Source organism: Agelaius tricolor, unplaced genomic scaffold, assembly GCF_023055355.1.
Source record: "Agelaius tricolor isolate 1412-34295 unplaced genomic scaffold, bAgeTri1.0.p SCAF_8, whole genome shotgun sequence".
Taxonomy (NCBI): domain Eukaryota; kingdom Metazoa; phylum Chordata; class Aves; order Passeriformes; family Icteridae; genus Agelaius; species Agelaius tricolor.
In genome coordinates this window covers 41,191,539-41,214,381 of record NW_027269268.1, presented here as the reverse complement: position 1 = coordinate 41,214,381, position 22,843 = coordinate 41,191,539, and the positions used below count along the sequence as shown (strand labels likewise).

The following is a 22,843-nucleotide window of genomic DNA, read 5'->3' as shown; positions in this document are numbered from 1 at the left end:
TCAAAAATCTAGAACAATCTAGCTCTGCTTTAAGACAATCAAAATTAAAAACAGGACAATAACAACCAATACAAAAATGTAGATAAACTAATAGGAAAGAAATATACTGCTGTAACATGGACAGCAAATTTTAAAACATCTACTTTCAGACACACACCCCTCCATAATGACAGCAGTTCACACCCATTTGCTTTCCTGGTAGCTCCTCATTTAGGGAAATAAAGACTTCTGTTCAGACATATTTATCTGTAGACTATGCCATGATTCAGTCTACTCCCAAACCTGATGATATTTTGACAATTAATATAATGGAAATTATTCAACTTACTTGATAACTGAAAAAAGAGTCCTAAAAAGCTGAATAAAAATGTCATTGCAATCTTCCAACTCAAAGCAGATGTTGTAAGATTTGACCCAAGCTAAATTCTAAAACAAAAATGAGGATATTTAGGCTAGTACAACTTCACATTAAGTAACATAAACATAATCATGTTAGCTATGGGTTTTTTTCAGTTTAAGGAAAAATAATATACAATAGATGTAAGGACTTTGGGAAAAGAGACTGGATATTTGCTTTGCATATAAAGAGCTCCTAACACAGGGGCTTTGCAAGATATATCCAGAAAACTCTAAATACAGGATGATCTGATTTCTTAAGTATGAAAGCCAATTGACAGAACTTGTTCATATAATAAGACCTTATTTTTCTTCATGCTATGAAACAATACAATTTTAAACATCATGTTTTAAACATCAAGTATCTTGTTTACAAATGAGATACTATTTCTAAAAGCACATTGAGCCCCACCACTCTGTTCTTGTCAAGAGTATGGTTTTGCAATGTTTTTAAAGCAAAAATCTTACATTCCTCCTCCCATCACCAATATAGGCACATTGGAATTTTAATCAGCATTTGAGATTTTCTGTCTGGATAAAAAACCCCTAATGCAAGGAATTGTAAGATAAAGGCTAAATTTCAATACATACCAATTGTTTAGATAATTGGTCCTCAACTACAGATTAACAAACTTATTAAACACAAACAGCACTTTAAGTACTAAAATACGTGATTCACTGAACTTTAATGAGACTGGTGTGATTTACAGAATAGAAGAAATTTGCCAGGCATACTGGCACATGAGGAGAACAACTGATTACACTTCTTAGGTTTACAGATCTAATACCATCTACTGAAAGTTATAACTATTGTGTTACCTCTAACAAGTAAAAGTATCTGTTAAATTGAGGGCTCTTCGTGTCCTCCAAGCCTTTTAATTGTCTTGTAATAAACAAGAATATGTCCTGTCAAAAAACAAAATTTACAAGCTTGATTCAGCAGAAGATGAAAATACAATCCTTTAGTAGTGATATCTATCCACATTTTCAAATTCATAATGTGAGAACATCAAATTGTCTTTTTTAGGCATTGACAGAACGCTATCACCAATACAGATACTGGCCATCTAGCATTCCTTTACACATCTCTGGCCCTTAAGTATTACAATGACTTACAGGATTAAAGCAACTTCTCTTTAATAAAACTAAACATCAGTATACATGGGAATAAAAACATTTTTCTGTTAATTTTTGGGGGTTTTTGTTGGTGGGGGGAGACTGTTTGGTTTGTTTGGGCTTGGTTTGGTTTTTTTTTAAGGGGGCAGTTTATATTTTCTTCAGTAAGAATAAGGTGGGAGAAAAGCCTTTATCTTATGAGGTATTTTTACCTTAAGTTTGTCATGGGAAGTATATGGAGCTTCAGGAGCGTAGATACGAAAGATATCAGCCAAGCAACATGCTACAAGGAGGCGCACATCTTTATTGGGATTCCTGAGGAAGAATTCAGATGCAAGGTGCAAGGCTAATGGGAGATACTGCTGCTTCTCATCTTCTGAGTCCTGGTCCATATCCATGAAGGTTTTCACCACCATCTGAAAAACATCGGAAAAAAAACCTGAGTTCTTTCTGCTTTTATTCCTTATTACTAAACAAAACTTTTTAAAAGGATGCAGTGCTATCAATACATCTTCTGCTGAATAATCACAATTAGTACTTGAATTTTTTTGTTAGGACAAATATCAGAAAAAGGGAAGCATTAACCTGATACTTAGAGGTTTATTGAACTCAATAATTTAGATTAAAACACGTTTAGATTAACCATGTTGCAGTTCTGCTTATTTTGTCAATCTTGGCCTGAGGTACAGCACGGAAACTGCTGTGCACAGATGAGGTTGGAGATGGCAGCATCCCTTCCTCAAGCAGTTCCACTGCACTTCCAAGTGAGGACTCACCTCAGTATGAATGGTGTGAGGGGCAGTAAGCCATCTGGCCTAACACATGGCCACAGTACAATGCAGCTGCCTCAGAGCTGTGCCAGGACTAGAGCAGCCTAAGAGGCCACTCTTAACACTCTGCCTCTACTGAGGCACAGACCTCACAAAGTACTTTACATATGCACAATCTTTCTATCTAGTTTAAACAAACTAGATACTGGATAATTTAATCCCTCATGTTAAATAAATCTTAACACTGCAGATATCTTTCTGCATATTTAGAGCTGCATCTTTAGCCTTATTAACATAATGTAATAAATTAACCACATGGTTTCCTTGTTTCTTCTAGCACAGCTAAGAACTACTAATTCCTATGAAATGCCACCAAATTCGTTTATTTTTAATTATTATACAACCACAGTTAATTGAAACTTCTCAACGTAATGATTTGGCAAAACTGAAAGTAATAATTTAGTTTGAAGTAATAAAAAGTTGCAGATTTTAATTTTAGAATAGTGTTTGTTAAAATATGAAGATGACTTCAAGGATGTCAGCACAGAAGAGGCAGACGTGCTAGAGACTCTAAGAATGACCTTAGTGAAATCAGTCTTTGTGTTCCATTCCTCCGTGTCACTTGAGCATCATTAAGAGTTAAAACTGTGAAGGACAGCCACGCTGTATGCCAACAGGATTTGGTATGCCCACTACAGACACAGTATGCACAGTGCACAAATGAAGAGATACCAGATTTGACCCAAATCTTGATGGATGAAATTCACCTCTAAAATGATAATAGTAAAACACAAAAGAAGACTGAGCTCACACAGCTAATAAATACATCCCTTACTCTAGCCAGAATTTTTTTGTTATGGTGTCATTCAAATGATTCTAGGGTTGCTTCTCCATTATTAAGCACATCCATGCTTCCAACATGAAAGTGCTGTGTTCCAGCTTTCTTTCCTTCCTGAGTTTTGAAATACAGTTTTAAATTCAGATCTTATAAATTAAAATAAATGTTTGACAGCAATCTCTCCTACAGTACATTACTTAAAAATCCTCCTCCCTTTCCAGAAATGTACAAGTATAATTTGCCACAATTTGCCACAAAGACTAAAAAGAGGAGATGGGAGAAGAGAAAAACCCTACACAACAATAAACAGAAAAAAAGAGAACTTTAAATCTACAGCCCAGAAAAGCACAAATTCTACCTTATTGGTCTGTTTCCTTACAAATATTCTTAAGCTATGTCTTAAAGCCCTAGTTGAAAGCACAAAACCATTCTTCTACTGACAACTCAAGTCTGCCTGTTACAGGGCCTTTTGTTGCTGCATCCTGGGGTGCATCAGGCACAGCATCGCCAGCTGGTCAAGGGAGGGGATTGTCCTGCTCTGCTCTGGAGTAGCCTCCACTGGAGTCCTGGATATAGCCAGAAATTGATCTGCTAAAATAATCTGCTAATGAAACTGAAAACCTAAAATAAACTCTATAGATACAAATCTAAAAGGCTGAAGTCCAAATAATTTAATGCTTTGAATGTCTAAACTGGAAACCACTCATTAACATGCTAAGACAAACAATGTGATCAAACTGTAACAGAAATTCACTACTTTTTCAGACTACAGTAGTACTGTCTGATGTCTGGCTATACAGTTGAAACTATTTTGAACACTAACACTCATTTATATAAAAAGCCTACAGACTTAGCAGCTTTCACAACAAAAAATCTGTTACTGTACTCTGTGCAAAAAGCAAGAGACAGAAAAATATTCTTTAATAATAATAATGTAGCATCATCCATTCCTTTCCAAACAATTAAGCAGTCAATTTAAACACTAATTCTAGCAAATGTAAACAGAATACAGCTATGCACATTTATGATTAAATTCATTCTGCATCACTTTTGATTGAATGCATCTCCATTAATTTGTCACATACTAGAACTTTAGTTAGCTTGAAAAAAATAATGTATTATAACTATTCTGGAAATTTACATTATTGCCACTTTGACCACAGTACCCTGAAATTCTAATTATCAGAGCAAAATTTTACTCTCCAGGCTCTGCAAACCAGTAAGTGAAATGACAGGATTGTAACACTGAAGCAATGCAAATGTCTTTGTTCAAACTTGCAAGAACAGCTAAATGAAGACTGCCAAAGTCACTCTCAGCATGTTAGGAACATACTCCAAAGTTAAAGCTTTCAGGAAGGTGTTCATCTGATTCTATCAACCATGCAGCGTGCAAGCCAGTCTAGGTTATCCTTTCACCCACTGCAGAGAAATACACAGACCATGAGTTCAAGCACAGATGTCTGATGACATCTACAGATGCTGGCTCAGTTTTGCCCTGGAACGCTGCAGCAGCCATGAAAGCAGCTCTGTGTGACTTGAGGCCTGAAACAGGCGAGATGAACAATACCTGCAGCTTCTTGTGAGACTGTCAGCCTTTCAACTGCACTGAAACACACACGGAGGCTGCCCAAGGGCTGTTCACACACTGCCCACATCTCACATGCAGCTTACATGTGGCCTGCTTCCAAAGACCAAATCAGCATGGTAGCTTGCCCTGATGTGACTCAGCTGTGGCTCTTGTGCAAGAGCTATGCCTCAGACAGGAATATTAACTTTTGCTGTTCCATCTGCAGGATTTAGGAAAATGATTTGTTGGATCAGGAAGCCCTTCTGCTGAAAGATACTGATGATTCCAGCAATACAGGGGAGAGAGGTATATAAACACCAAGAGAGGACAGGGGAATCAAATCAGTACAGATACTGAAAAGACTCAAACCAGCAGCTGCAGGGAAGAAGCAGGCAGATCCAGAAAAGCCTTGCTGCGGTTGGCAGGACAAGCATAAACCTCCAAGCCAGTCACAGCAGGAGGAAGGCGTGTACATGTTGCATTTGTTTTAGTGCTCTTACACCAGCTTATTCACAGGGCTCCAAAGCACTCACATTTAACAACCCTTGGCTTGTAAAAAGACCAAGGAAAAATACTCAGTATTTAAAAAATCCCTTTGCAATCACTGAAAGAAGAAATTCAACAATTTAGAGAATTTGATACCATTTGTTGTAACTAGGATGGTACTGTAAATTAACTTTAGTACTAGGATTAAATACAAAAGATATTTGAAAGTAAAACTTATCCAAATGGATGTGAATCCAGATGACACTTCAAGAGCTAGGACAATTCAAGGAGAGATGCCAAGAAAAGGCTGAAATCACAGCAGACTCAAATAATGCAACTGTCATCAGAGTGTTTTTACATCTTTCCTCACACAATTTAACCAGTAGTATAGGTGATTGTTAACTTTTAACAATAAATTATATTTTTATCTCAGATCTCACAGCAAAACATAGCAAAATGTTTCACAGACATGTGTCTCTGAAAAAAAATACTTCTGTGCAGTGCAGATTTAGGATGAGAAGCCTTCATCAGCCCCAGATGCAGCTCTATCTGTCAGCCAGAAGCATCAAACAAATGTGGAAAAAAGAGACACTAAAGTGTGAAGAAAAAGAAAAGAAAACCACTCAAATCGAGAGGTCCAGATGATTGTTATTTCAAAATCTTTAAATTCCTGACAAATGAAATCACAAATGTAGTACCACATGTTTTGTTGGCTTTTCTTTAAACAGCAAACAAGCAAAATAATCCCAAACAACAAACTATATACACACACTCCAACATCACCCTAAGATAATGCTGGAATAAGGGAGATACCAACTAAGCAGAAAGCACAATATTGATGTAGTAATCTAGAAAGGACTTCTTGCCAATACATCCCACAGGCTGACATCAACAGAATTTTATAATACAAACCAAACCTGGAACAGGTAAATAAACCCAGAAGTTGAGAAAAACAGGATAACACATTAAAAAAAAAATACTTTGATGACCCTCATCTCCAAACAGCTCATGCCTTTAATAAAGATAATCAACACTTTACACAAGACTTAGTCTGAGTGTCAAGAACAGCATCACATTGAGCCACACGGAAATTGAGAAACTTAAAAGAGAAGAAAATTTTGCTGCAATTGTCTCCTTAGCCCCTTCCCAAAGTGATGAACTGAAAGAATCTTTTGGAACCAAATGTATTGATTGGTGGAGAATGGTGTTATAACTGACCCTATTACCATAAAAATCTGTGGTATGACAAGTAGGAACTGATGGTGATGACACAGTTACAGAATGGTTAATAGGACAGGATACTATATGAGAAGAAGAGAAATACCAAAAAATCACCATTGGTAAATTGTCATGTGCTTAGTGCTTAAATTCAAGACCTTATTAAGCTGCCTTATCTACTGTAAACATAGAAAAGAAAGATGGATATTCAGTAAGTAGTTATAAAGAATTTATGAGCCAACAGCAGGCCATGTACACAAAAACAATGCAAATGCAATTGCAGGATATGACAAAAGAAGGAAAGGAAAAAAAAAAAGCAAGACAACTCATGAAATGTAAAAATACTAAATGCTGATTTGAAGCACATTACTTAGTCCTGATTATCCTCACTAATTAAAAAAAAATTTAAAATGACACAGGTACAGAATGTATTTGCCAAAGGAGTCTCAAATGCCTTTTCTTGTAAGGAGACATTTACCAGACTGTGCTAATTAAAAACAATAGCTGAAAACCTCTCTTTGGAGCCTGTACTGTTTAATATCTTTATGAATGATCTGGACTAAGGGATTGAGTGCACTCTCAGGAAATTCACAGATGACACTGAGTTGGTTGGGAGTGTTGATCTTCTGGAGGGCACAGAGGCTCTGCAGAAGGACCTGGACAGGACAAGCTGGTGGACCAAGGCCAACGCTATGAGGTTCAACAAGGCCCCTGCCAGGTCTGCACTTGGGTCATAACAAGCCCAGGCAGTGCTACAGGCTGGGGCAGAGTGGCTGGAAAACTTCCCAGAGGAAAAGGAGCTGGGAGTGCTGGTCCACAGGCGGCTGACCATGAGCCAGTGTGTGCCCAGGTGGCCAAGGAGCCAATGGGACCCTGGCCTGTGCCAGCAACAGTGTGGCCAGCAGGACCAGGGCAGTGACTGTCCTGCTATATTTGGCACTGGTGAAGCCACACCCTGAATCCTATTTCCAATTCTGGGCCCCTCAATTCAGTGAAGATTTTAAAGTGCTGGAGCAAGTCCAGAGAAGGGCAATGTCCCATTTTCACTACAAATTCTTTAATCTATACTCTCTGACAAGACATTTAAACGGCTTGGATAACCTGTGGAAGGGAAAAAAGAAAATTAAAAGTTGGACAAAAGATTATATAAAGCATATACACTCTGAGGAGCAAAGACTATTTGCTTTCTTCTTTATATATCCTGCTCACAACCTGAAGCCAATGAACAGAGTTTCCAGATGTGATGACAAATGTATCATATGAGATGCAAAGTTGATGCAGGAATAGCTGGTAGCCACAGTGATACCCCCTGACTGGGCAAACAGTTTAACTGGCTGTTCTTCCCATGGGGACTGACCTACACCAGGCTTTGCTCTGGAGTTCTGGCCATCTGACCAATCACAAGCAAAGAAGTCACAAATTGCTAATTTACCACTATTTTCTCATTGGTGAAACAGCATCTTCTGTATTATTTTACTTACATCAAGCAAGTCAGACTATTTTCCAAAAACCTAGCTATTAAATTGATCTGACATGTGAAAAAGCAGAAAGATTGATTACTGCCTGTAATAAAAACAGTATACAGAGCAGATAGTTCATGGATTACTTGAAGTAACTTCCTTGATACACATTTTTAAGTAACTACAAAATGAATTCCAATATCACATAAACAGGACAAGAACTGTAACCAAACTGGGAAAGGGACTGTACCCACATATCTCTGTAATCAACACACAGCAGAATTCCAGTTCTGTTGTAAAGCTGTAAGATTCCTTGTACTAACATGAGTGGAACAGAAGGGGGGAAAACAAGGCAAATAAAATGAGAAAAATCAGATGCCTTAATTCAAAACACTTTTCATGGCACAAATTAGAACAAGCTTTTTAAATTGTGCTTCAATAGTTTGCTCTGCAAAAATCAGTCATGTATTGATAATCAATCAGACTGACATCTTGGTTACAGCAATTCATATGGACTGCTGCAAGGAAAAGTTCCAAGAAAGTATGCTTCCCAAGAATGCAGTGGTGCAAAAGCAAGTAAAACTCTGTCCTTCCTTCCCAGCAGAAGATAATCCTAATGCTGTTACCATTGCACGTATTAATCCTCTACTCTTTGGCCATGAACAAGCCCATGGGAAAAATCAGATTCATGATGTGCAAAGAAAATACTACATGCCTCTTCTTATCTCCACAGCCTTGTCAAAATACATTTTGCTCAGAACTGAGTATTTTAGAAAATATCACTGATTTAAAATTTTTACTAAAGTAGGATTTGGAAGATTCAAAACCATTTTTTGTAGACCCTCAGTTCCTTTACCACTGTTATAGGTAACTACATGCAACAGTAATGTGCTTTTTCCTCCAAGTAAACGCACTTTAAACCCAAGTCAAGTTTTTTTTTTTGTGTGTTTAACCAGGTACCACTATGCTTTGTGTAAGAACAACCTGCAAGTTCATTTGCATTCACACTATTGCAACAATATGGAATCTTTATAATCTGTCATTTCTTTTGAAATTATGACTATTCGAGTGATCACATGCAAACAAAATCATAGCTATCTGGAGACAGGTTTGAACTTTGTACTGCTAAGACTTGGCAAACAGGTCTGAATTTCTGTCTGGTTTTGGCTTCATGTGACACAGAGATCCCGTTTAACCACTTGCAGCCACCATCTCCTTCTCCCTTTCCTATTACTCACCCTGCCCTGCTTCTGGCCATGCAGTGGCAGCACACTTGTTGAACAACTCCATGACTGAATTTAATTTATTGATGTGTCCAAAAAGCCTCTTGGGAAAAGGCCCAGACAGTTTTCTGACAGGCAGAGTTAGATTCTAGACACATCTGATACATTCCAGAACAAGTAGAAAGAAGGTAGTTGGACTTCAATGGCCAAGACCAGGAAGGGAAGAATTTAAGCCTTTCCAGTGCATAAACTCTTAACAAACAACCCAAGAGAGGCACAAATTCTTAACCTTACTACTGGCAAGCTCAGGAAGCTTGAAATGGGCAGCTATAGATAGCCAAATTCTACTAGATCCCCTGAAAATTTACCTTTACTTCTATCTAGTAAAAACTGACATAAGATGTGATCACCAATCATTTGAAATCGAAGGCCACAGAAATGTGTTGTTACAGTAATTTTCAGAACTTGGATCCAATGTATCAATGAACCTTTAATGAACCATTTTAATGTAATAATCTGTTTCCTGGGGTTTTATCATGACCTGAGACAGCAGAGGTTTCCAATTTAGTTTTTCAGGCCATCACTTTCTTTGCCTTCCAGGTTCTTATTATTCTCCTCATATCCTCATCTCACACCTTTGGAGGCAAAGGTTCACTACAACTCCAGTATTGCACAGAGTACATTCCCACAGTATGCAAACCAGCATAGGCATCTGATTCATAGAAGGGAAGCATAAGATAGTATTCACTGTCTGGCTCCTTACCCAGCACTAAAATCCAAAAGGTTTTTCAACAGAAGCTGTTCAGTCAAAGATTTCATTGAGCAGCATCAACTGATGCATCAGAATTCCCTTATTTAGTCCTTTACAACTTCATGAAGTCATAGTTTTATTTTCTCTCATTATTCCTTACCATGCTTTAATCAACATTAAACCTAAAAGCTCCCACTGGATCAATTCCACTCAAATTATCTAACTTAATACACATTCTCCTTGGCTGTGATGAACAAAACCAACTCACCTCTTCACATTTCCCAAACAGCTAAAAGGTTTTCAAGTGTGCAAAGTACTACCTGACATTAGGTCATGGTATGGTTTGTCACCAACAAAAATTATTTCTTGGTACTTTTTATTTACAAGCAGCTTTGGATGCATGACAATACTTGGCTACTCAATCCAAGACCTTTTAAAGTTATCTCAATGCAAGAAACATTAAGAAATATTAGTTTGTCTGTATCATATTGCAATCCCTAAGGTATTTTGTTACCCCAGTTTTAAATTGATACACACAATTTTTCTATGACACAAACTACAGTCACAATCAAATCACATATTTTAACCATGCATGTATGTCCTTCTCAAACAGTGAAAAGTGTGCTCATATTTATTAGCACATTATCTTTTCATACTCACGCTTCTCCCCATCTCTTACACATCTATGATTTTGGCGTGATGTCACAGCACCAATTTTAATTTTATTTGTTTTAAAGTGATTCAGTCCTCAGCAGTACCTAGTCTTTATTACTGGAAAGATTTGTAATGGTATTCTATGCAAATTTCCTGCCAAAGACTAATAATTGTATGAATACCCTAAGAAGATTCCCAAAGTCACCCAAATTCTCAGAAACATTGCTTCCACATACATTGGTACATAACAAAAGGGTTTTGTAGAGGGACTAAAAAGAGCCTATTTTTTAAATGTCCTAATGATAATTCAAGACTTCATCAGTTAGAAGCATTTCCTTAAGAAGTCCTCCTCCCCTAGCTATAATGGCAAGTATACATGGCTGGGGCAAAACCAAAAAAATTCTTCAAACCTTATTCCTCACGGTGAAGGAGTTTCACTTCCATATGAAGTTTCATAAATACTTTGATAATAGCCTCCAGATGTGAGAGAGAGGATTCTTCCTAACCAGCCCAATGCTGAGTGCTAATTCATTTCCTCTTCCAAAGAGAAGGTGGTGCTAGACAAAACAGCAGCATTTGCATTTCTACTGTGAATTTACTGTAAGGATTCACTTTGAAGTGATTATTTAAGATCAATTCTTACAACCCAGTCATGTGTTAGGGTTTCACATTAAACACACATGGAGAGCTATGCTGCCAACAATACTGATGTTGTAAAGACTCTATCTATATCTATTTCTACACTATGGTGCAGGTGCATCCCATGGTACATCCTACATTCTCCTCACTGTCAACCAGAAGCAGGACATATATAAAGAACTTTTTCCTGCTTGTGTTTTGTAGTAGGTTGTTCCTGGCTGGGTGCCAGACACCCACCAAAGCCTCTCTATCACTCCCCTCCAGAGCTGGACAGGGGAGAGAAAATATAACAAAGGGTTCATGAGTTGAGATATGGACAGAGAGAGATCACTCACCAAATACTGTCACAGGCAAAACAGGCTCAAATTAGAAATACTGCATTTATTACTAACAAAATCAGAGCAAGATAATGAGAAGTAAAACATTAAAAACACATTCCTTCCTATCCCTCTCTCCTTCCCACCTCTATCTCCTCCCCCAGCAGCAGAGAGAGACAGGGAATGGGGATTATGGTCAAGTTTGTCACATGTTGCTACTCAGGAGAGGAGGAGTTCCCCTGCTCCAAGGTGGGGTCTCTCCCACAGGAGACAGTTCTCCAAGAACTCCTCCAACAGGAGTCCATCTCACAGGCAACAGTTCTCCACAAACTGCTCCAAAACATCACTCTTCCACGGGTTGCAGTCTTTCGAGGACAGGTTGTTCCAGTGTGGGTCCCCAAGGGCTCACAAGTCCTACCAGCAAACCTGATCCAGCATGGGCTCCTCTCTCCATGGGTCTGCAGATCCCTGCCAGGACCCTGCTCCAGACAGGCCTCCCACAGGTCACAGCCTCCTCTCAGGCATCCCCCGCTGCAGTGTGGGTCCCCTCCACAGGCTGGAGGTGGAGCTCAGCATCTCCATGGTCCCCTGCAGGCTGCAGGGCAGAGCTGCTTCACATGGTCCTTAACACAGGAGAATCCCTGCACCTCTGTGGTCCTCCATGGGCTGCAGGGTCACAGCTGTTTCACCATGGGCTGCACCACAAGCTGCAGGGGAATCCCAGCTCCAATGCCAGGAGCACCTCCTCTGCCACCTTCCTCACTAACCTGGGTGTCTGCAGAGTTGTTCCTCTCACATATTCTCACCCCTCTCTTTTTCTGGCTTCCATCAATACAAATAACTTTTTCTTAAATCTGTTACCACAGAGGCATTACCACCATTTCTATTTGCCCCAGCCTTGGCCAGCAGCACATCCATCTTTGGAGCCACCAGGAACTGGCTCTGCCAGACATGAAGGAAGCTTCTGGCAGCTTCTCACAAAGCCACCCCTACAGCCCATCCCCACTATGAAAGGTTGGCCACGCAAACCCAATACATGCTTCAACACAATCAATACCTGAGACAAAAAAAAAGTTTCTTCAAGAAAAGCATTTTTCTTTCAGCAATCTTGTAAACTGCGGTGAGCTGAGTATCTCCCAAAGCAGAAAATTATGTGAACTATTTGTATGCTGAACTTTAACTGATTGCACAGTTTATTTCTTTTAAAAGAAAAAAAAAATCTTTTATCTGTGACAGTAAGAGAAGAAATAAATTAGAATTTCTTTCATGCAACTGGTTGAATGGTCAGCAATTGCACACAATGCCATCATACACAGTATCAGAACAATGGTACCATGGGTCAACAAGAAAATACTCTTTAGTTATGACATGAATTTTCTGGTTTGTTTAGGAGCCAGATTCCATTGTGCCTTAGAATTGAAAATCAGGGGGCAAATCACGTGAGAACCTAGCATGACCCATATCTAGTGACAAAACCTAGCATGACCCATATCTAGTGACAAAACTTCACTGAAGAATTTTGTCTTGTCACCTACTGGAGTCATAGTACAACACTGTCACATTAATGACAATTATACACAATGCAGAAACTGAGAGTTTCCATTCCCAATGCAAAAGGCTGGGCAAAAATCATAATTGTAAAACTGTAAAAATCTTTAATCTTTCACAATCAAAACTTACACTACACAACAGTAGCAAGAAAAACAAACCCTTACAAACCAGCACATCAAACCAGCTCCACAGAAGGCACTGGCTGCCACGGAGAATCTCTGCCAGCAGCTGGTGATGTGCCAGCTACCACGCCTTCCAAGCAAGATGCACTGCTGCAAAGAATTTCTGATCAGACAAATTATCATCTGCAATGAAGCACTGTTTTACCAGATAATTTTGTTACCTATTGAGCATTATTACCTGTATCAGAAACACAACAGCCCCCCACAGATTTGTCTTTAGGCAGGTAGCAAGCTCAAAATTAAGGCATTACAAAATGGAATGAATGCAACATGCAAGAATTTTCTTACTTTGTGTGTGTCTGATGGTTTCATTTTATTTTTAACTAGCCCCATCAAAAACAAAGTTTCTGAAAATTCTTAAAGCACAGGGAAAAACTGATGCAAACAAACTGGACCAAAAACTTATCCAGAATGGCTTTCCTGGCTGTAAGTCTTAATTTTTCAATAAGGAGGAAGAAAATGATTTCAAATAAATGCATGGAAAGTATTGTATTTGTAGAATTCATTTAGCAAGCCTAAATAATTTTTCTGTGCCTAATATCAAGTACCTTTAAGTAACAGACTGACTTCTGATACATGTAAAATGAATAGTATTTTAAAGAAATTTTCCATTTAAAAATTGCCATTACAATGGAGTTGGAGACCAAAGGAAAAATAAAAGGCACTGATATTGCTGATATAAGGACAGAAAAGTCAAATCCACAGTCCTCAGCAAAAGGATGATGCTAAAGACATAATGGTTATGTGTAGGATATTCAATTTCTGAGAAATAAGCCTGCAAAACCAATATTATACATCTATGTATGTGATTCTAACATAGATAGCAAAGAATAATATTAAAAGTCTTCAAGGAATTCATATTACCATCATAATTGCCAATATTAAAAGTGTGGAAATATTTCAAATCAAATAAAATCATATTATTTATAGAAAGCATTTTCCAGACTTTACAGGACAGTATTTAAAATTTTAATGTTTTTACAAAAACATTATTAAAAACAATACTAAAAACATTCACTGTCATTTTATGATACTATATGTAGACTTTTCCATTTTGAGCACAGGAGTAATGTCCACTTGTATGTCCAATGAAAAAGTAAAAAATGAAAAGGCAAGGACAGGAGAGCAACAAAAAAAACCCCCAACAAACAAACAAACCACAAAAAAACAGGTTTTCCCATTTGTGTCTCTGTATCATACCTAGTTTTATTTGTTTTCACTTGTTTCTAACTTTGTTAAACATTTTAATAATCTTTTCAAGCAATATAGTAAACTTGAGCTGATTGAAAATTATCCCAAATCCAGAATATGTACTCTGTTTATAAAATCATGACTTTTTCTAACTTAATTGAAGTAAAAAAAAATCGAATTCCTGCTTTCAGAGAGCTCTAATATACCTTTCTGGACTAGCAATATTGTTTTAGAGGATATTATGCCACATATCTCAGAGCAGTGGTGCCTCTGCTCTGATTTTCTGCAGTTATTTCAAGGTCAGGCTAATAAAGACTCAACTTAGAATTTTTCTCTAGTATTTTGAGAACTTCACTAACTCCTGGTTTCCATCACAAGAGTTCTGTAACTATTTTGCCTATCAGTTCCATCAAATTCCTTCCTTGTAGATAGCTAGAACATGACCGTAACTGCTGTACCTGTCCCTCAACATTCCTCCTGTGTAATCACAGTTTTATGACTACTGATTTTGTGAAGTTTGTTTCTTGCTGCCTATACTGTAAGAAGCAGGCAGTGTATCAGATACAAAGTGTTAATACAAGACTTTCAAGACTTTTTTTTAAAGAACATTTTCAAAAAGTGACTGACATTTTTTAACAAGTTCCAGTAAGAAGCGTCTTGTACTAAAACTTCATTTTTGAAAAATGGAAAGCTCACCGAGGTCCTGAAAATCAGAGAGCACTGCCATTTCCTTGCTCTGCTAGAAAGAGATTTCAGAAAAAGACATTTTTTATTAAAGAATACACTTTATGTATTTAATGCTTAATTTATGTATTTAAATACATCATTCAAGTTCAGTCTCACAATTGATAATGCTGAATTTAGCTGAAAACAACGTTTCACTAAACTAAATTGCTGGAATCAGCAACCTACAAGTACCAAATACAATTTAAATAGCTTAAATAGCTTTTGTTTATGAGCAATAGCCTCATAAACACGTCTGAAACGGGAATCACACAAAATTTCTGAAGGTCCAGCATACTTAAAAAAACTTAAGGCATAGGAGCTCTGTGTTTGCAACACACTTTGGCATGGTCATCCAGAAAAATCACTTATCCTCACCATGACAAAATTTGAGAAATTTCCATGCCAAAAGTACAAAACCACACAGGAAGCGAGACTTCAGAGGGGTTCTTGAGTTTATACCGCTTAAATGACTTCAACATCTAGTTCAATACTTCATTAGAAATGTTTGTTACCCACTAAATTTTACAGTTTCTGAGTTTTTTTAACTCATTCAGTATATTCCAGCACAACAGATGCAGTGTCTCAAGACAACGCATGTTCTGCAACAGTGAATAACTTTTGCCTTCATTTGAAAGAGCTGGAAAATTCATCTGATTCCCTTCCTAAGATCAGACAGCTGAAACAATGTACCCCAACTCAACCTGTACCCCAACCATGAACATAAATTTGGTACCCAGTGGCACAGGATCCAGCCACTTCACAAATATCTGCATCTGTGACACGGTGTCAAAGAGAAATTTGAGAAGCTTACAAAGAATGCACGAAGCTTCAGCACAAAAAATTATGATTGCCCAGAACACATAGAAAGCAGCCACTTCATCAGTAGTACTGGACTGAAGTGGCCGGAAACCAAAATAACACCTCATTTAAAAATTATCTTTGTTTGTCTGACTCAGAAATTACAGAGATTTCACTTCACTTGCTCAGCTGCAGTGATCTCAGAACAGTAGCCCACATTTCGCAATTCTCTTCATAGTGAGGAAAGTAAACTTCAAAATGCACTTTGGCCTACAAATTGTAGAGGTATGCAATAGTCTTCTACAGCTGCAAGAATTCACTGGACATGCTAAAAATGCTGTTGGCTAAGATTTATGGTCAGGAAGCAAAATCTGTCAACTACAATCTTTAACACCTAAAACTCAAACATTAAACTGAAGCTGCCAAGCACCTTCAAGAAAATGGCTGAGACCTAATATTTCACTATGAATTTTATGGGAGAATGGTAGAGGTGGAAACAAGCAGATGCTGACCAAGTAACTGATCTTGAGGAAAATGCTTCAGTATTTTTATTCCATAGTCCCAAAATACTGATACATTCATGATGAGATTAATTAACAGAACTCTGCTCCAGATGTAGAGAGCAGAGCGAGTTAACACTAATCCAGATGGGGCTCAAATTCCTAAGCAAGGAGAGAGGCCAAAAGACGTTACTCTCAGATTCCACTATTGGCAGTTTCCCCATTGAAGATAAGTACTGCCTGTACTAAGGACCAAAAAGAAGTATCAAAGGGAACAATCCACCTAAGAAAATTGAAGGACAGAGCGAAATGCTTCCTGCTGCCCACTTGAAACCACTGCCTTCTTTTACTTTAACTTTAGGCATCTTTCTTTTGCCAGAGCTCTGACTGCTCACATATAGGGTTAAAAATGGTAAAATCATGGGGTAACACTCAAATCAGGTAGTGGCCACCTGCATACTGTTGACAGTATTTGTTTTGAATTTGCCTAGGAGCAGCCTTCAGCGGTCAGAAGATGGCTGATTCTTGTGTGAGTCAGGTACTGAGAACCCAAGCAGCAGGAAAAGTGGTTTTCCATCGCTGCATAAACTTAAGCATTTTGTACCTATTTATCACTTCTCTTGGGTGAGAAAGCATATCTCCTAGTCAGCAGTCTTAGAGAAGCCCAGGAAACCCAGAACATCTTTCCTCCTTGTTTTCAGTATGATGGTTTTACAAGCATTCTGGTCAGGATTAAGACAGCACAAAAAAAGTTTAGAGTAAAATAGGTATTAGCCTCCATCTACCTTCCCATAAATGTACCCGAATTTCTTTCAGCTGATCAAACCTCTGAACATTTGATCCACTGGTCATGAATGGTATCAGTTACTCACAGATTTTTTTTCATATACTATCAAAGACTTGCCAGGTAATTACAGATTTTTGAATCAAGAGTCACTTGAGGTCTCTGGAATTTATATACAAACAAAAAGACTGAACTCCAGGAATCCCAATTTACAACTCAGATGTGAATATATGTAAAGCATGTCCATGCATTCATTTCTTAAGCATTATATTGAAGTTTTCTGAATTGAAGAGTACCAGTAAGGGCTTACTTCAATAATAATATGAAATGAAACAACTAAACCGAACAAGCCACAAACCAAACAATATAAGATGAAATCAAATTATTCCAAAGTAAGGATTTGTATAATCAAAATTATCTACATAACTTCATCCAAAAGTTTCTGGCAACATTCCCACACTATTTTCACAGAATTTTCCTTATACAAACAAATTGCTACTAGAAAAGCAGGCAAAATTCAGCTCCAACATTAGCTCAAGTTTGGCAACTACAGATTTTTGATGCATAAACCACCAAAAAATTGCAAACTCCTTGCAAACACTGACTCCAAGAAGAATAAACAAAATTAAGTTCAAACATATTTCAACAGCAGCTGGATTTTAGGGACTCCTATCAAGGAGTCTCCTTAATATGTTCTGCACAACCCTCAGGACCTGAAGTGTAAAAAATATTAATTAAATGAGTTAAAGAAGAAGAGTTCTTACTTTCTACGAATAATTCAGGAAGTGCTTCATGTGCAAGAGTAAACTTTAAGTCTATTCCTGCTATAAGCCCTGTGGAGTGTAAATAACTGGCTCTGATATGACACACACACACACAAAAAGAAGATTCTACTACTTGCATTTTATCAGTTCATGCTTGGGGGAGAAAGCTATTTATGGTGCCTATCTGCTGGATAGTACAATATTTTTTTTGCATTATGTGTGATTATGTGGAAATAAAAGATTCATCTCTGTCTACGTGTAGGTATGCATGCAGTTACTCCCCTACACACTGACACATCCTGGAAGTTAGCACACGTCTTTGTTTAAAGAACAACTACAGCAGGCATTAGGAAGGGAAAAAACATTAAGAATCAGAGCCAGCATGAAGACAAATCTGTTTGCAAGCACTGGCCTGTACCGCCTACTCTAGTTCAACTCACAGCACAAGACTCAGTAGTTTGGACTACAGAACAGAAGATCAGTCTAAACATCACAGACTGCATCTCAAAACCATAATACTGGGACAGAACTGAGCCATCATGCTTAGGGAAGCCTGAAAAAACACTGAAGCCTCTAATTCCTTCTTTTGTACAAATAGGACAGACAATAAAAGAGAAAACCAAACAATCCTAGAGAAAGAAGAGGTGTTATCAAAGTATTTCTCTCCACTATTACTACATCAATTCTGAATTCAAATATAAAATCAATTAAATTTGAAAGCAATTATGTATTGGGATAAATGGTATCTATTACTGCAGTTACTCAGCTAAACATTAGAAAATTTGTTGAGGATTTCCCAACATTCATGCTTGCTCAAAACTACTGGTGCCAGCAAAATCCACACATCTGTGTATAAACATGGCACTGATCTCAATTGTTTGTAACCAGAGAACATTCCCCTCTGTTGCTTAGCTTCTTTTTTCAGACGTGGAAGGCCAGTACATCATTCACTGCACTGAGATTTGCAGCTCCCTGAAACAAGGGACACACTTCATTTTGTTTACAGATACTGCCTCACAAACAGAGGGGGTGGAGGGGTGTTTGTAGAATTTCTTAGGCTGTAGTTTCATGGCTGTGTGAGTCAGCCCAAATCTGCCAGATCTGTCCCTCCATTATGCCAGCATGTAAGTGGCTGATAAGTGACACTACTGAAAAATCCCATTTTCTGCCCAGGTTACTTTTCAGATATATCTGCTTCTTGAACCAGCTCATTACATGGCTGTAAAAATGACAGGAGAGGGTGAGATTACTTCAGCCCAATCTCAGGGTGCAGTTTAATGACTGAGAAGTTGATTTAGTAAGCTTAAACTCAACGAACACAGTGTCCCAAATTCAGCTGTCATTTCTAGTTCACCCCAGTATTATCACAGAGCTTCTGCAAAAGCAAGGAGGGGGTAGTAGGTGACTGCACCAGTCACGCTGATCCAAATGAAAACTTACTTGGAAAAACTGCTTTTGAATTGGATCAATTCTACAATCCAGCACCCTGCAAGCCACAGATGCACCTGGATAGGCATGGGGAAAAATACAGCCCACAAGTAGCAAGAGTATTTAACTGGCTCAAAGTGCTGCCTTTGGTGTTTGTGCTCCCATACACCAGGGCTTGATTCAGGGCAATCCTCCACCTACTGGCGTAGCAACTCCACCATTTCCAACATCAGTTTTCCCCTCTTTCCCTACAGTCACTATGTGCCTCTATTTTTTACTTTTTCTCCTCTCACTCTTCACAAACTTGATTTGTTTCTATGACTTTAGGAGTGCTGGTGACCCAAAATAAAGGAAAATTACTTTGAACCATTATTCTTCCTGAACAGCAGTGGCAGCAGCAGTGAAAATGAGCAACTGTTTCTTCAGTAGCAGCATCACACTAAAAGTACTCAAAAGTATTCATATACAACAATGCCAGGATGACAAGCTTCTATAACACAATTCTGGCAGACTATAAAGAGAACTAGCCTTTTAAAATTATTTACTTATTTTTAAGATAAACTAAATTGATTTAGACTATGTTAGTATACCCACTATGCAGGTCAGCTCAGATCACTAAACTGACTTGGAATACTCTACAAAACCAACCTGTCATTACTTACTCCTCCACATTGTTACATTCTTGATGAAATTTTTTCCCCACAACTTTGTTTCTGAGCAGAACATTGGTAAAGATGATGAAAAATTGGGGGAGAACTCTCAAATAATCTTCTAAAAACACCAACAACTAATATTGTCCTTATTTCTAAAATTTTGAGGTTACTTTTAAAATTAATTTTCTGGGGATGCTGCATGATGCCAGGCTTTTAACAAAGTGTTGAGAGACATCAATTCAGATTCTGTACAGAAACAAATGCATGACAGCCCTCACACATACAGACTGGAGTCAGAGTAACTCTGAGGAGTCTCAAGACAGTGTGAATTAGGGCACAGCTCCACAGTATGAATTCTCAGGAGGCAGAGCCTGTGAGATAGAGTCCCTCAAGGCGTTTCTCAAACCAGCTCTACTGCTAGATAAAAATCGAATGGTGAACTCCATCCTCACAGACATACACACGTATCAGAAACCAGTTTTAGCATAAAACATGGAGTGAAACACAGAGCTCCAATTCTAGGATGAGTATTCTTTAATCTACACAGCATATCTAACTCAGACCAGAATGCTCCAATTTGCACAAGAACCTAAACTAAGAACAGTATCTAAAAATGTCAAAGTGAAACAAAATTAAATGGCAGCTTTTTAATCTGTAATCTGTCTGAAGGTGATTTAACCTTTAAAGGGAAACACAGGCTAGGACTGAAAGACCCTAACTTTGGAAAACATTACACACCACCCCTGCTTTCCCAGTTGAGATTTAGAAACAGACACTAACTTGCTTTTTAGTCCTATTTCAAAGTGATTTTTTAATTGCTTATTAAGTTTTCTACTGACCTACTTCCAGTTCTATTAATGTGTATGTATTCTACAAAGATATAGTTTTTGTACTTGGTGAACCCTCCATTTCCTAAAGCAAAATTCTCGTGGTTTTACAGCAGTCTAGACTACCAGTTTCAAAAGGAACAAGGCTGAAATCTTATTTCCAGATTTCCCAATTTCCCTTCAGCTACAGTTATGCCTACTTTCATATTCTACATACATTTTCTAAGAAAAAGATGTTACTAACAGGTCACAAATGCAACTACTAGACCTTCATTTAGTGACTTCGCATGAGCAAAAATAGTACTTCTTGCCACTGATATTCTACTGGTAATAGCAGAGGAAGGAGCTTTTGAGATGGATTAGAATTTTTCAGGAATAATGACACATGCCAACCACATTTATAAAGGATGATTGAATTAGGCATTTAAATAAACATACATTTTCAAGGAAAAATGCTGTAAAGCTGCCTTGCATTCTTCATTTGCCTTCTAGGTGAATGAATGTTAACTCTGCAGCACCTCACTGATGAGAAGGAAACACTTGGCCCACACATATAGGGCCACTTTTTCGACCTCTCACAGATCACTGAGTTGTTTTCAACCATCATAACAAAGTACTGATTTTACCTACTTTATTTTTATTACTGCAACAGCTTAAGAATTAAACTTCCTTTCACATACTCCACAATACATTCTGCCATTGTGCAAACAAAGCAGGCAAATTTCTGAATGATTTCTCTTCACTACTTCATGGAAACAAAGTTTCTAAAAGAAAATTTTTTTCCTTTATGACTGACAGGAATAAGGCCCAGAGAAAAGCACTGAAGCCAAGAGTTAAGTGAGTATCAGGTTTTACTCTCTTAAATCACAAGAAAAGAACAATTTTTATATTCTGCAGAATTTAGTTTCAAATAATTCCCTACTAAATTATGAATAGTTTAATTAAATTTCAGTAATGAGTTATTACAGAGAATCATTACTGCATTTGGATAATTAAGCACATGCATATATTTTCCAATGATACCAGAACAAAAGCACAGTTAAAACACAAAATTATATTAAAATAACAGGATTTACTATACTTTGACTACCCTATGGACCAAAAGACAGAGTAAAAATTTTAAGGTGAAATATGCAACCCCATCCTTCCTTACACTGAACTCGTAACAGAAGTCAATCAGCTTATTTTTCTTTTCAAGGAAACGAATTATTATAACCAATTTCTTTTCATATCCACATCACTATTGGCATAATTTGTAACACTCTTTATATTAAGCACTTCCTAAGTGTAACTACATTTTCATTGCACATATTCTTCTTCAGCACTTGTACCACAACCCTGATTCTAAGTAGCCAGAAAAACCAGAAAAAGGTAATTACATAAAAAACCACTATACAAAGCATCAATTAAAGAACTTACTGTTTGTCTTTTGAGATTTTAAACTATCTCTGAGTGACTTGGGTTTTGTTGGGTTTTTAGACTAGCTTTTTTTATTATTACTTTACCCTTTCAGTAATACCGTATCATATAAGCAATTTTCATCAAGCTGATCATGGAATACAAGTCTCAGATTCAGTTGTTAAAAACAACAACTTTTAAGTTTAAAAACTAGTAGTACTTTTGAATACCATGAACCACCCACTACCAGTTTGTGGGTTAAGAGAGTATTAAAAAGTTTTTGTGCTTTATTTTCCTTGTTTATCTCCTGTACTGCTGCTATTTGAAACTGATTTTACCACAGGCAGCAAAGTTGCCACTGCCTGGTTTCCAACAGATCTCTTCCCCACCACTCTCCTCTCAGAGAGCTGCTGCATCCCTTGCCTTGCTCTCATCCTTCCTGAATTATCTGCCCACTTTCCTTTGGGTGCCCTGTCCAGAAAGCTGGAGAGGGGACAGCAGATCCCCTAAAACATTTGAAACACCCATGAAATAATTACTGAATTTATTCCAACTAGCACATGGGCTGCTGCCTTTTGAAATGTTTAACAGTGCTGGTCCATGTTC

At 37.7% G+C, this 22,843-nt stretch overlaps 1 protein-coding gene across 2 annotated transcripts in view; it reads right to left on the bottom strand.

The window, feature by feature from the left end:
* The window catches only part of PDS5A (PDS5 cohesin associated factor A), a 78,028-nt gene that overhangs the window by 45,575 nt on the left and 9,610 nt on the right, over positions 1-22,843 (bottom strand). For both annotated transcript variants that reach the window (XM_071432518.1, XM_071432517.1), the window contains exons 3-5: positions 1,725-1,928; positions 1,216-1,302; positions 329-426 (exon numbers count right to left, since the gene is read on the bottom strand). In XM_071432518.1, coding sequence (XP_071288619.1) covers positions 329-426; positions 1,216-1,302; positions 1,725-1,928 — 389 coding nt within the window. The remainder of the gene's footprint in view (positions 1-328; positions 427-1,215; positions 1,303-1,724; positions 1,929-22,843) is intronic.